Source organism: Spodoptera frugiperda, chromosome 27 (genome assembly GCF_023101765.2).
Source record: "Spodoptera frugiperda isolate SF20-4 chromosome 27, AGI-APGP_CSIRO_Sfru_2.0, whole genome shotgun sequence".
Lineage (NCBI taxonomy): Eukaryota > Metazoa > Arthropoda > Insecta > Lepidoptera > Noctuidae > Spodoptera > Spodoptera frugiperda.
This window is the reverse complement of record NC_064238.1, coordinates 6,340,308-6,355,555: the sequence shown is the minus strand read 5'-3', so window position 1 is coordinate 6,355,555 and position 15,248 is coordinate 6,340,308. Positions and strand designations below refer to the sequence as shown.

Sequence of the window (15,248 nt, the reverse complement as noted above, 5' to 3'; positions counted from 1 at the left end):
AGGTATCATCATTCTCATTTATCTTAATTTGATAATTGAATGTGTAAATGAAACTAAAATTTACCTTTATTTTGGACCAGCATCCTCAGGCAATGGTGGCCAAGCGAGTGAACGGGAGTGTGAATCTCCTCCGGAGCCGGCTCCTCCCGAAGTCCCTCCGAGAGGTCCAAGCTTGCATGTCACCCTGCGCCATCGCCCTTGCGAGCAACCGGCCGAGCCTGATCGACTGTACCTGTCTGAAGGTAAGTTTAGAATACTAAGTTACAAATAAAATTATTAAATTTGTGCTTTGGATTTATATAGGGAGATACTTATAGTGTGATTATATTCTAATATTCTTCAATTAACACATTGAACGCCGTAGTGGTCACCGGTGACCGACGTTAGCGGAGGATTTGCGTTCAACAGTTTTCTATTGCGTTCAGTAGTCAAAGACTTAATTTAGGATAAATTTTTATCTTGATACGGTGCTCATATTACCTTTCACATTGTATTTTACATTATGTAAACTACTGTTTAAAATAACCAACAGCTTTTTTATAATTTTGCGTAAATAAGTGACATTCTAGAGGGCTCTATAAATAAAAAAAAAACAAAAGACCTGCACCTACGTATTCGTATTTAAGTAACATTGCAGTGAATGGAAAAAATAAATTGAAAACGCATTTATTTCTGAACAGGTGACGAGCACAACACATGTCGCAATCCGAAACAAACAAAAAAAATACACTTTTTTATTAAACACATTTCATTTGTAGGCGTTTACGTTGGAAATGGACTCTCTCTTGATATACAATAACAATGCTTTTTAATCCTCGAAAGGATAGAGAAAGGTGCACATATCTTTTTCATTTTGAAAAAATCCTAATAATACTTAGCTCGATTTTGAAAATCGAATTCAACCTCGACCAACGAGGTAGACCATTGATATTATAGCGTCACTCTCATTATTTTCCAAAAGATTTCCAGAAGAAGTGGGTAGTGTTTACGTATAAGAACCTAGGTATCTTAACCCTTCAGGGAATCAAAGGTTCGATGTTTGAGCGAGGTTATACTACACTTGGTAAAATTGACTTTCAAAAAGTGTCAGTGCTTAGTGAATGGTTAAATTTGATTTGAATTTTCTTTTGTCTTCTATATTCAACAAAGGACATGACAAATAGTAAAAGTTGTGATAGTGACTGATGTTCATTTTTTAAATAAGCCAAAGGCGAAACAAGGGCAGACGGGCATTATAATATGAAGTGACGACGTTCGGATCATTTCAATATCAATTTTAAAAGAATCTCTATAACTTACCAGTATTTACATTAATAGTATTTTCGTTATTTAAATTTTCATTTAATTTCAATAACTTTAAGGCTTTTCAAGTGACTATTCGAGTGCGCGTTTCTTAAAAATACATAACTTTATCTTAATCTAAATTTAAAGCTTGCTTTTAATATCTTGATTAGAGAGCGAGAATGTTTTTTTAACACTCCTTCACGAACTTGTCGAAAAGGCAATAAATAATATTGAAAGATTCAAAACAAACTATGCAGTAATATAAAGTACGTACCTATGCAATTTGATCCCCAGCCATAGATATGCACTACGTAGGAAAACAAACTTGGTGTACAAACTTTCCTTTAATCTAAGTTTCAAGATAAGGGTTCTATAAAATGTGGTAAAATTTAATAGTGGAGCGATTTTGAGTTAGGAAGAAGTTTCTTGATATTTCAAAATAAGACTTAACTGTTTATAGTAAATGTTAGATATATTCACATGTTTGACAAAATTCATTTTTGGCATATTAATACTAACATGTTTTGGTAATTTGACTTCTAAAGACATAATGCGAAGTACCATAATACTGTGGAACATTTACAGCATACACATCGGTGCGGAGTCTGCGGAGTTGGCTAATTAAGTTTCCGCCGTAAATGTAGAAGCGCGTTAAGTAGGCCTTGTTCTTGTGTTGGTACTTTGGCTGAAGTTTAATCGAATCGCATCGGCCGCACTAGACCGCGCCGGTGCCACCAAGTTGCCTTTCTGACAAATTAGCCACTTGATCTATGCCCCAGGCGCCCGCGCCCCCGGTCTGTATACGTAAACAACTTGGACTTTAATTTCTTTTACTTCTCACTTCGACGGGCTTAGGGTTCTACAGGAAAATGAACATGGATTTATGAATAATTTCATTTTATTTTGTCTCCATTTTTCACATAATGAAAAATTTTAATAATGCTTTTTCCTAGAAACTTTTTTAACCATTCATATTTCTATGAATCGACTTTCAACATTAAAAAGACTCAAGTTGTTCATAGAAATACTTAATCCCGTTAACTTAAAATAGAAGCCACTTCGTAGCACAGTAAATGGCACAAAAATGTTGGGAAAAGACTAATTGTTTACCCAAACAAAGTCTTTAGATAGTACAGAACCCCCGGCGCGGTAAACTTCCTCTTCTCATCTTTCCCCTTGTTTATACTTTTCGTTTTCATTAGCTTCGAAGCTTTTGCAACATTGTAATGAATTTTTTGGCTTACTGAGACCACCTTTCATTGTCCTTTAACATTTTATAGAGTCAGGTTTGTACGTAACCAACCATGGGTCAAATACTAAGTGTCAGTGCCGTGACGAAAGAAGAAAGAAAGAAAGCTGGTAAATTTGATTTGTGAGAGAGCCGGGCGCAGGATGAGTCGCTTTGATGTGGCGGGGCTCCTTCGCCCGCGCCTAACCCGCCTTCTGAAATGGCGCGCACTTACACAGAAACTCTTACCGTAATTTAATTTTTATGATAGCGCATTGTAAGCGCCCCGGAGACTTTCATTTGGATTTCGTACTCCCACTTAAGTTAGGACACTATCACCCATGGAGGACTCCTCAAGGGATGACTCCTTCAACTCTAATAACGACACCTTCTGTGAGTGACATATTTACAAACGTTAAGCCAACGTCGAAGTCGTTCAAGTAGGTAGACACCGAAATGAATTAGGCAAATCTTGATTCAAACAAGAAAATAGCTTCAAAAGGTCTCGAAAGTTTAATGGAATCGAACAGGCCGGGGCCGAAGTAGTCGGAAGTTTGCGCGGGTGACAAATTGGGCACTTGACCCGCGCGCCGGCCGAGCCTCCCACTGCTTGTTTCTCGAGGACCGTAATAAGTTTAACTTAAAGTAAACTATATTCCATTCCCTCTAATTTGCTGTCGCGCTACGTTCCTGCGATACTTTTTACAGTCTCAAATTAACATTTCTATTTACGCCGCTAAAAGTAATTCCAGGTGCTCTATAATTCCACGTTGTCGTTCTGATTCAACCCGACGTTCTTATTAGTTAGGATCGCTAATTCATTTGATTTAACATTGTAGTGTGGTATGAGACGAAAAGTAATAAGGAAAAGGAGTATTTGTGGATGCAATATTATTTCGTAAGAGGAGCCGGAATCTCGAGTCTGGATTCTTGCTTGGAAATTGAAACCTCCTCGGAGATTCGCTGTAATTTAATTTTTACGATGCCGTATTGTTAGAGCTTCCCAGAAGCGGTGTTTGCTGTTAAAACTCAAAACAGTCGACTTTAACTATTATTATAATGCTCTCACTTGAATTATATGAGTTTCCACCTGTACCGAGCACCGAGAGCCGAGTACATAATGTTTGTTTTGTTAATGCGATACGTTGTTATTGAAGCTAATTGGAATCAGTGTGTTATTATTAGACAATGTCATAGAGACTGTGTACGAAAATTGTTGATTATTTACGAAATTTGATATTATGTTTTGTCAAGATACCTACTATATCTGTTAATTAGCTTATTGTATTTATAACACAATAAATTATTTAGTTCTTACTAATAAGTAATACTATCCGATGTGTTTACTTCGATATTGGCCTCGATTGTTGTCTAATTATTGGTTTCATTCTACTAATAGAAATAAGCAAGTAAACAATATCATGATAATACAATACATGACTGTAGGCTTTATTGTTTACGTAATAAGGCCTTGTGCTATCATTATATACCGCAGCCGCTTTCTACATGTTGCCGTGTTTATTTCTTCTTCTTGATGGTGATATAAAAATGTTATTACTTCGTATAACATTGCGGTAAAATTGATATAACTCTAAATGTTCTTTGTTGACATTATTTTGTCTCATTTCGTTGTTTTTCTGGTAAAGTATTTGTTGTAAAATGTGAATAAAATAGGTTTAATTTTAGTAATAGGCTTCATTTTAATGCTATGTAGGTACTTGAGGTTGGTTAGAGTCTCGCCTAACGTAGTGTATTTAATGAGAATCATAATATAAATTGTCCACCTCTGTTGAATGAGAGGCCCAAATCACTAGACCTGAAAAGTAGACGATAACAATGGTAGAATTAAATACAGAATTTGAACATGGCCAAATTTTCTTTAAACGTTCATTGGTTCGTGCTTGGAGGGAAAAGAAAGCGTTTCAGTAGATTTATCTGCGAGATTTAAATAAACAACGTAAGTAATATCTGCAGCAGTAAGCATATTCATAAACTTTTAACCGCTCATAAAAATGTCGTCGTTCGAGATCAAATCCGACATTGTCGTGTCGTGAGTGCGAGTGGAATGTTCTCGATTCCCTGCTCGCGAGAGTTTTAAACATCCCAGTCCGGAAGGCACTTGAGTGCTCATAAAACACTCATACCAGTATCCGTATAGATTCGTGTCTACTTGTGTTATTTGCCTCACTCCGAGTGACTTGATACCAGATTTATTGGATCGTCAATAATATTTGCGCGGTTAACTTTAGCCAGATAAAAAGTTATAGTCCTTTTTGTTTTGATGTTTTAAAGTGATAAACATACCATTTGTTTTTAAGGAAAACACGCTGTATCTACTTCTCCGTGTGGGGGACGCGTGGAGAAAACACCAAACAATTCCATTTAAAAAAATCCTAAATATTAACAATATTTTTCCTTGTCTCGAAAATGCTTTGTTACGATACTTTAGTTTAAATAAAACCAACCAACAATATCGTTGTCGTATCCCTAGACCTAATAGAATGTCAAAGATTGATTGGCATTTTCTATAGAAAAGCGGATAAGGAAAAAGGCGCGTCGCGTCGTGGCATGTTGTCATAAAAACGAAACTCACGATGTAACAACAAGATGTAGGTTCGTACATTAGGAGATCGCATGAAGTAGTCCACAGTTATAAATAGTTGAGAGACATTATTCAAGTAACAAGCGAGTGTGCGATACGTCACACTAAGTTGGAACACTTTAAAGTTTTTCCGCGTAGCTCGGTGCAGATCCGTCCGCGGGAGAAAGCGGGATAAATGATTGATGGCGGACCTCCAAGTATAAACTCGATTATCCGTTGAGACGCGAACAACTTACAAGTTTTGTGTAACGATGGATCAGGATTATTTCAAACTTTCCCTCACGGGAAAAAATCGACTCATGACAATCATATTTGACTAGAATATCAATGACAGTGACGATGACGATTTGTTAAATCGTATAGACAGATGTTAACATGGCTAGTGTCTTATTTAGTTGTCTCGTTTTATTTTGTTTTAACTTTTTTGTGTGTTGTTTGTCATGTAGTATTAGTATTACAGCGGAGTTTGATTTCTGATTATTGTTAGTTTTTTCATATCAAAATTTCAATAACATATTATGCTTAAAATGACACCATTACTGCCGTATGTATGGGTTAGGTAATCATTAAATGACTCTGAGTACGGCAGGTTATACGAATTTAATATAGAAAACATTATCTGTGCCAATCTTTTAAGAAAGTAAATGGCGTTATATGTTATGAATAAACTAAACGACATTGAGTTTGAACTTTGGTCATTAATTACTTTCATCTATTTTTTATGCAAAAAAGATTCGTCCTCATTAAAAAGATATTGTGTTCGTGAAATTTTAACTAAAGTACAAGTAGGTACTATTGGAAGAAACCGTTGCCACTAATCAGGCCACATTGAGGTTTTGGACAAAATGCTAAAAGTTTCTTGTAGAATAAAATTTAAAATCTGTAAATTTGATCACTTTTGAAAATTAGTAACAGAATGCGCCCTAATGACGAGCCGGAGTGAAAACGTAAAACCGTAGGTCGAGCTCCAACTTCGTTGAATTATTAAATTTTCCAATTTTCGGCACGAGCTTGTACGACGTACCTAATAACATTTGTAACTACTAGCTGTACTAACTGTATATTGGAATTTTATTGACATTGTACCTGTTATAAGTTTTTGTCGATGTTACCGTTCAAATAGTAACTTTTGTCGAATTGGGTTGGCGGAAAAATTGATTTTGTTTTCGATTAAAATGATTGCTATATCTACGGCGTCATATGTCGAGATGAATATATGCACTTAGACATGTAGGTAACCATTGTTTTAGTTACCATGGTAAATAGGTACCGTATATATCTTTGTTAAAATAATTTTTTTAGAGTAATAGTCATTGTAAGTATATCCTCAAGTAATTACGTGAAATATTGTTAGCCGTGATAATATAAATAAACTCTTTGAGGACTAAATCACAACCGGTTTGATGGTATAATAAAGGGATGCTATTGAACGTTAGCAAATAGTTCTGTCAAAATATTTAATAACAGTAATTCCATCAAGGGTTTAAAATGACCGGAGCTTTGGTGGTGCTCATCCGCACTTCAATATTAGTTTGTTCTAGAGGGACGGACGGCGGGCGGCGGCGACGAAGCAAAATTGTTTCGCCGTTTATTATTCCGAGTTTTAATCAAGAAAGAAACTCGTGTCGGTAGACGGCGACGTCTGGGAAATATCCGAGATGTCGCCACTGTGATCCACCCCGTCCACATTAATCGTGTGTAAAATATCCAGCAAAAAGCTCATTACGAGCTAACTCGTTTCTCTTTCTGCGCTGGACTGTGTTTACGACCAACTTTGTGGTAGTTACACTAACTGCAGACTGCTGCGACACTGTAATACTCAACCTTATAACAAACACCTTCAACATAGTGTTTATTATGAAAATTTCTTTACTGGAATGAATGGTACAAACTTCTGTGGTTATTGCCTTTACTTCGGTACTGTAGTGTTCGAGTTCATGTTATCAATTTTGTTTATTGGTAACTGAACATCGGGTTTATTTCGGGAAATATGTTTCCAGAGAGATCACAACGTGCGGGTGAAATAACAAGCAATACCAAAAATAAATTGCATATTTTGATAGAGCGTGCGGCGCGTCACTCAGGTGGAAACTAGGAATGTTGGCATATGTAGGGGCAGGAGGTAGTGTCTCGACACACCCGCGCCCGCGCGCCCTACTGTCGCTCACAAATGCGATTTATTTGGGCTACTTTGCAGACTCCATTTTGTTATGTTTTCGTATTCGCTCATCTAATTCGGCGTGAAGTGCAAAGGGGATTGTTTTTATATTGCTGATGTTAAATATTTTTGTATTTTATGGTATTGGCAGACTATTTATATATATTTGGAAGTTTTTAGGGCAAAGATTGTTCTATTTCTGGTAATGACAAAAATCAATAGCTCCCTATCTATTCCGGTCATGTCGCACAACAAAGTATCAGCCGGTTGCGCTACTCTCATTTACACTTAATCCTATTTGATATATTGGGCCATTACGAGCGCTGTCCCAGCTCGCTACTTGCTCAGATTCTAAGAAAATACCAAGTAACGACGCCAGTATACCTTTATAGTCGGACAGTGGTGCTGATATCGGAGACGACAGGCGGCGGTGGCAACCGAACGACGTTCACCAAAACGGCAATACCCATTCCCGGTGCCAATGATCGGGAACAATGTTTGTTCATGTATATGTAATATAAACAATTTACACACAAATTGAAGATACGAAAGTAATATTGATTGATGACCCAATTTATGGTGTTCCCGAACTGGAATGTGCTCGTTTCCTCGGAGAGCCGCATCTGAATGACAGTTTATCGTTCATTCTTCTGGGTACGTTTCTCGGAACCTTAACAAATTGGATCGCACTTATCGGAAATATAATACGTATCATAGTTAAGTGCAGGGCTGCGCCGGCAGAGTGTGCACTACATGTCTTTCATGTAAACGCTTCACTTACCGGCAACATGATATAAATTGTATTTCTAGTTATCTTTAACTGAACACTTTCCGATTCGATGTCTAGCTCTTGTGATTCTTCGTCGTGTCTGCTATTTACGAGTCGGATAGATGAACATTAGGGTTGCCAACTTTGTGTAAAATTGGAGTAGAAGTTGAGAAGTTGTCATTGTGGCCCTAGACATTCGCGCACGACCTGTTTTTATAGTCTTGAAGTTTAAAAGACAAGACAAAGTATGTAACAGAGAAAGTCCTTAACTAAGTAGATATTACAATACTCATAGAAAGCAGTAAAATAGGATATTGTACCGTTTTTTTTTTAATTTTCCGTAAATGTGCTTCAAATATTTTTTGACAAAAATAAAATACGAATTTCATTGTTGCGGTCTTTACCGTATTTTATCTTCATAAAATTTCTAAAAAATAAAACTCAATAAGCGTTATCAAGTTCCGGTATCAATCTATTTTGTTTGCACGTTCGCCTTAATAAAGGGGGGGAGGGACTTAAAAGAGGGACTTTAAAAGTCGGTTTTAAACGTGATACATTATCAAAGTGGCGTTGCTTTAGAGCTTCTTTCAGTATCGTGGAGCGAGCCGCGGATAATGATTGATGTGCCGCCGCGCGCCGCGTCACACGCTATCACGTCACACTTTCACTTTGGTACACCGAAAATATTTTACACATTCCGTGCCAAACGTCGGGTGAAATGGAAGCCGAGTTACTGATGTACACTAATTGTTGTATACAGATTTTTCTCCATGGTTCAAATGCACATGTTTAGGTAGTCGTTTAGACATTCCAGCGATATGTCTTGGAACCAATGAACTACGCAATATTGCACACGTACAAACTTTTTATTACACTTCTTTAATAATGTTGCCTACTCGCGCGTCCCTACATCGGGTGCGTCAGTCTGTCTGTTGCTGCAAACTCATAACATCATAAATACGATTCGAGGAGAAAGTTTCCCGACATGAATCCGTGTCTGTTTGTACATCATTTCCTTATTTCAAAATATTCAAATGCAGGGTGGATCGCTCCGCGAGTGGATATATCACACTGTTAGATTCAGCTTTGAGGAAAACTTTAAAGAGCCGCAAAGGTTCATTTGAATGGAACTTGGTGTATAATTTGCATACTTATTTACATTATCTCTGCAGCACACAAGTGGGGCCCTTTCATTATCAAATTCGCAACACAGGGGCGACGGCGGGCGGTGCGCCGCCTGAATACAAACTCCAACTTGAAAGTGATTATCACCGAATTCCAAGCAAAAAATATCACCCGATTAGTGACGCAATAAAACTACCAGCAAGAAGACTAACGAAATGTACAGAGCAGTCAAAGCAATGCTACGAAGTAGTTTGTTTAGTAAATACATTTCTATTTTAGAAAAATGAGCTACAAATAAAGTCGCTTACTAAGAACATAAATCAAGCAAAAAGTTATCCTTTCACTGGATACTTTTAAAAAATAATATAAAGGACTTAGTAAAAGAGATCTTTTATTTTTAGGATATCAAATAGCAATTTGCCATAACGAATCCGAAGGTCTACGAACTCTCGTAGCGGTGCTACGTCTTGTCTGCTACGGTGCGCGGTGTATTATAAAGTCAGAATAGTGAGAGTTGGAAGGTTAACGAAGCTTTTTCTCGAATTGAGATGCAATTTCATCCATTTTTTGTGAGTTTGAGTTGAGGGTCGTCGCTGTGGAGATAATTAAATTCAACCCTTCACTGTGCAAAGCAAAGGAAAGTCTCGTAAATTAGAAAACTAAACTGCGGATCTCACCCCGGGATTCAATTAGCTCCTAATCATATCTGGAGGGTGTGAGCAGATCGATCGAGACTACCCTTCCGTATACATTAGCTTGTACATGACGTGACTCCAAATAAGAGTATTTTTTGTAACTGCGTGGTAAGTAGTTATTATTTATATTTATCACTACATGCGCTGTTTTTTGATGACTACAGGAACGTGGCATTTTATTTATTGAACAAAGCAGTAAATCCTTTTATAAAATGCAGCCCCGATATCAGCGGTAGAACGGAGCGGCACCTGCATGTATCGTCTATTAAATAAATGTAGCAAAGTGAGGTTCATAAAAGTATCTTTGTTGCTGCGAGTACACCCGGAAACGATACCAATAGCGAATGCACTTCAACGAGCTCACATTTCCGATCCCTTTTCAACCGCCTCTCGAACGCAGGGCTTCTTTCATAGCTATCTGTCGCTTTTCTGAAAATTTTTACCAACTCGTTCAACCGTGAACCGTGCATCGCACTCGCGTCACGCCGTATTGCAAACTTATACGATGGCAGTAATGCGCAATTGTACACTGTACAGGTACACTCAAATATTGTATTTCTGCTTTTAATTTATTTAACGTTGTGAATAGAATGTTCTGTTATGTTTATACTTTCAATAGTCGGGTTCTTGCACTGTAAACACGTCCTACGGTGACGAAGTACAAGAGGCAAACTATTTAGCCGCCGCACATAGTTGAAAAGGAACGTATTGTTATCGCACGTCGTTGCCCAAGAATGTGAACGACAGAAAGTTCTGCGACGATTATACCACGCAAACTATCACGGAACACCAAACTATTGACCTGAACTCCAACATAGACAGCTTTTAATATCATGAAATTGCCTCGACATCATTTAGTTGCTGCAAATATTACTTTAATCCCACAGCAATAAAGTTTAAGCGTCTGAGCTTGCGGGGAATGCAATAAAACCTTTAGAAATTAAAGGCGTGCTTGTGAAATCTCTGTCGTTTCTTTCTAACCAAGGTCAGGCGGCGTATGAGTGGAGTGTTGTCTCTATTGCGTGAGCGTCGCGTTTATATTGCGAAGGCGGCTGCAAGACGACGCCGATGAAAATTCTTGGTACCTCAGTGTTATCTTATGAGGCAGGTTTACGTTTAATATTATGTTATCATGTCAGAAATAAAATGATAGCTGAGGGTTGGTTTAATATAGTTTATGAACTACGAATTCAAATAGAATGTTCTCTCATGTGAGCATATATTGACGTCTTTACAAGTTAATATCTACAAGTGAGGTTTTCAGAAGCGAATAGAGACGTAATATTATTACATTTAACCGGCACTTGAATCTAGTTTTTCCACTATATATTTGAAGTAATATCTTTTTTTCAATTGTAAAACGCTACTTCAACTACTTTATTTATACATACAGCTGCTTGAGACGAGAATTCAATTACTGAAGATGTTCAAATCTTTTCTATTTTAGCAATCGTGGCTAGTGCCATCAATCAAGCTGGGTTGCTATTTGATAATAGAACTTTTCTTAGTCACGTCTATCCGCCATATATTTTACCAGGCTGACAAGACCTAGCTTCGAAGTGTTTAACAGTTCGTTTTTTTACTGCGGCTATCCCCCTGAATGTCCTTACCCAAAGGGCGGGGTTGTCGTCCCAGTAAAAGCAGGTTTATGACTGACACGTGCCGAATCGAAGGATGGCGACCAAGCCTACCATATTGATCACAATAAAAACTCACAAAACTTAGATATCCAGACGTGTGCACAGTATAGTAATATTATTAAGGTTATTTGTTGAAGAAAATAATAATAAAACCAGTGAATAGAAGGGTATATTAATATAATAACATTAAATAGGTAACTAAATGATGTAAAGTATTTTATATAGCTTTAACTGTAAAATTATGCATAATATTAAAAAAATATTATTAGCTCCAATTAAATTGATGATAACCACACCACACCACACCACACCCATCTTAATAATGGGACTTATTATGTAGGTTTCTGTGCAATACATGACCGACATAATAAATTCAAATATTAATAAATCTGGACGTATGAATTAATTACGGAATAAATATAATACAAATCATGTTGTAACTGTTTACGGATTGATGTTAATTTACTGAACAAATTATAAATTCATGGAAATGTTTATTTAACATTTCATGTTTTATTTACGAAATAATATTATGGCATTTTATTATTATGTATGTTTATACGTATATAGGAATAGGACAAGGTTTATTTCACATAATGATGTCATATTTATATGGGAACAGTAACGTGTATTTTATATTGTTTACAGCGCGGTTCCTTCAGTCTGGCTTCTTTTGTATTTATTGGAGACTACAGTCTAATTGACACTTTTTCACATTTCATTAAGTTGAACACTGTCTGAGTGCTATGTGGCTTGGAAGATATTGCGTTAAAATAGACTACATAACACGTTACTGTTTCTTTTAAATTCCTCTAATAAAATAATGTTTACAACTTTCGTGTTAAGGTGCTAAGGAAACAATTTTCTATACAAAAATTAATAATGGAGCGAAAAACATGAGTACAACAAGGTCCACGGCCAATTTAGTAATAATACCAAATCCATCACGCTTTCGTCGGCCGGTGAAAAAAGCTATCGGTTAAGTTTTTCCTGTTATGATATTAAATGCGTTGCGCTATATTTGTCAACAGCAAAGAATGATGGATCGTTTATAATTTATTTCTTCGTATGGATGCCTCCCGCTTTACAAGCAGCGTCAGCAAAATTGGCTCCTTGGGGACTTTTTCTCCAATTATCGGTGAACGTCGGGGTCGGCATTGTTGATCGGTATAAAATACGATACGAAAACCTGTCTTTGTGCGCACGAAAGTATATTAAAGCGATAAGGGTAAACAAATTGCAATACTTGTGGGCCTTATTACCCGTCACATCAATCATAGAGCCCCACAAGTATACGGTTACGTTGCTAACGTTTCGTTTCGAGTATCTCAATCGCGGTGCTCACGACTCGCGAGTACCTTGTGAGATTTTAATGGGTTTAGGGAAATTGTGTATCGTAGGCCCAATTCTAGAAATATTGGTTTTTATGTACTTTTTCTGTTATGATATTATTATATTATGTCGTTTTTACGACGAAATTAATCGTAACATAATGCTTATGTTTATCGGTTTACCATCCATTAACAGATACTTAAAATCTTAGAAAATCTTCATATTTAACAAAAGAATATCAAAGCCTATTAGATTTAATATAATACAAGTATGTGTCTTCCCCGTGTAGCCATTTCCTTTAACATAAATTCGTCTTCCCAAGTTTCTTTCTTCTGTTATTAGCTCAAATGTTTCTCAAAGAGTCTGCAAGTTATACATTCGTATCTGCGCAGGTAACTATTCCGGCGACTACGTCTGTCGTCTGACCGCCGCTAGTCAAGGAAATTAGGTTTTCGAAGGGTGATGCTATCTGCGGCCAACTGGATGTGGCATCTGCCTTAGATGTCTGAGGTGCTAGTTTGTTCATATTTTGCAATAACAGTATATTGTTATTCAAAAGTGTGCAATAACAATAAAGTCCTGTTTGTGAAGAAAGTATTTACAATAACCGCTACGAAAGACAAGATAAAAGCAACTTATCGAGACAAGAGAAAAACGACGAACACAAAACTCTATTAATATCGCGTTTAATCATGGCTGCCATAACAAAAAGACAGGACTAGACTTTATGAGCAACCTGTTTACAGTAGCAAATAATAAAAAAATGTAATCGACGGCGTGACGTCACAGGCCAGTGAGCCGGAGCGAGCACGCTGCCGCCGCCCGCAACGCTCCGCAAATACGAGAGATAGCCTCGTCCGGAAATTCAATCAGCTAGCACGGAGATTCGATCAAGATTGGGGTAATTAAAATACCTAACTTTTTACCTAAACACACCTTTATAAACCTAATACTAACAGCACAGAGATTCGCGATCGAAACGGAAGTAATACAGTTTCATTTACGATTCCAATTCCAACTTTGATATCGATATGATTGCCAATGCCGTTGAGTGCTGAAAAAGGTTTTATTACGTACTCGTAACACGTTAGAGAATATAGATGGATTTGACTTTTAATTACGATGCCGGTATCCCACACGGGTCCGATAGTTAAAAGGGAACGTGAGACCGAGGTGGCTCTCGACTTATTTATTGTCCACTATAGAAATTCAATATGGAGTCGATCCGACGACGCGGTAGAAGGTAATTAAAAATACGTCACTCGCAGCCGACCTTTCAATTCGTGCATATGTCGAAATTGGGAATGAATCATTTCCCGTTTATATTTCTACGTTACCGACGGTGCGGACTCCTATTTATTGTTAGCTGATGGGAAAATACCGCGGCTTTTTGTTAACTGCGGTTAACGAATAAATATGTCGATAGGTGTCGCTATTGTTGTCAAACATCCAGTGTGTTCGCATTTCGTATATTGGTAGTTACTGGACTGTTATTGTTGTGCAATGATCAAACGCGATGCTGCAGCACCTAATCAGTTTGATTACTCGTCTTGTTTGCTTGGCGGCTGGCTGGACGGTTAATACCATCAATGAGAGTTTATTACGACTACTAAATTTGGCATCGAGTTAGGTGTGGACTAGTGTTAGCAAATTATAATCAATAGTAATTTCTGAATTATGATGTGTAGTCCGTTTAAGTTAGACTATTAATTTATTTTTATTGCTTTTGTGTTTAACGCCAATTCTAAACAACTAAGTTTGTGTCGGTTTTCAACATGCTAAGCATTATTATAATTTTTATTATAGAATCTCCTCACACTTTGTTGAAAAGTAACTTTTTGGGCATCTCCATATCCTTTGGGAAAAACAAGGTTGATATAATACCGTGTTTTGTTATGAAAATTGATATAAAGTGAGTTTTCTGAATACGATGAAATCATAGAGGGACCCTTGCAAATTCGGGAGCGATTGCAATTGCAAGGGGCGGAAATTCGATGATTTGATCAATGGGGATGGATGTTCCGTGTTAGTTATCAGGCCACTTTAGGCGTGGAGAGCCATTCATACTACGTATCTACATATAATTGATAGAGGACCATAGAGATTGATACTGTCCAATGCGTGCACTAGTATCAAAATGTATTTTTCTCAGCTATCTGTTAATCTCATTCACAGTTGAAATCACAATAATTTTAACCAACTATTTTTATTAGTTTTCTAAATTATTTTTATGACTTACCTCATTAAATCTTAAATGTCTGTGTGTACTTTATAAGTCTAAATCATACCTATTTTTAAATAGTATCTATATGTTAAACTATAAAAATCTTGCGTCCAATTTATCTTTCTATGAACGTACATTTAACATGATTAAGAGAATTCATTCATTCATTCATTAATATCGATCGAATAGTA

General features: G+C 36.9%; 1 protein-coding gene across 20 annotated transcripts in view; it reads left to right on the top strand.

Moving 5' to 3' along the window:
- The window catches only part of LOC118263928 (teneurin-a), a 330,884-nt gene that overhangs the window by 92,106 nt on the left and 223,530 nt on the right, over positions 1-15,248 (top strand). For all 20 annotated transcript variants that reach the window (XM_050705299.1, XM_050705300.1, XM_050705283.1 and 17 more), the window contains exon 6: positions 81-242. In XM_050705299.1, coding sequence (XP_050561256.1) covers positions 81-242 — 162 coding nt within the window. The remainder of the gene's footprint in view (positions 1-80; positions 243-15,248) is intronic.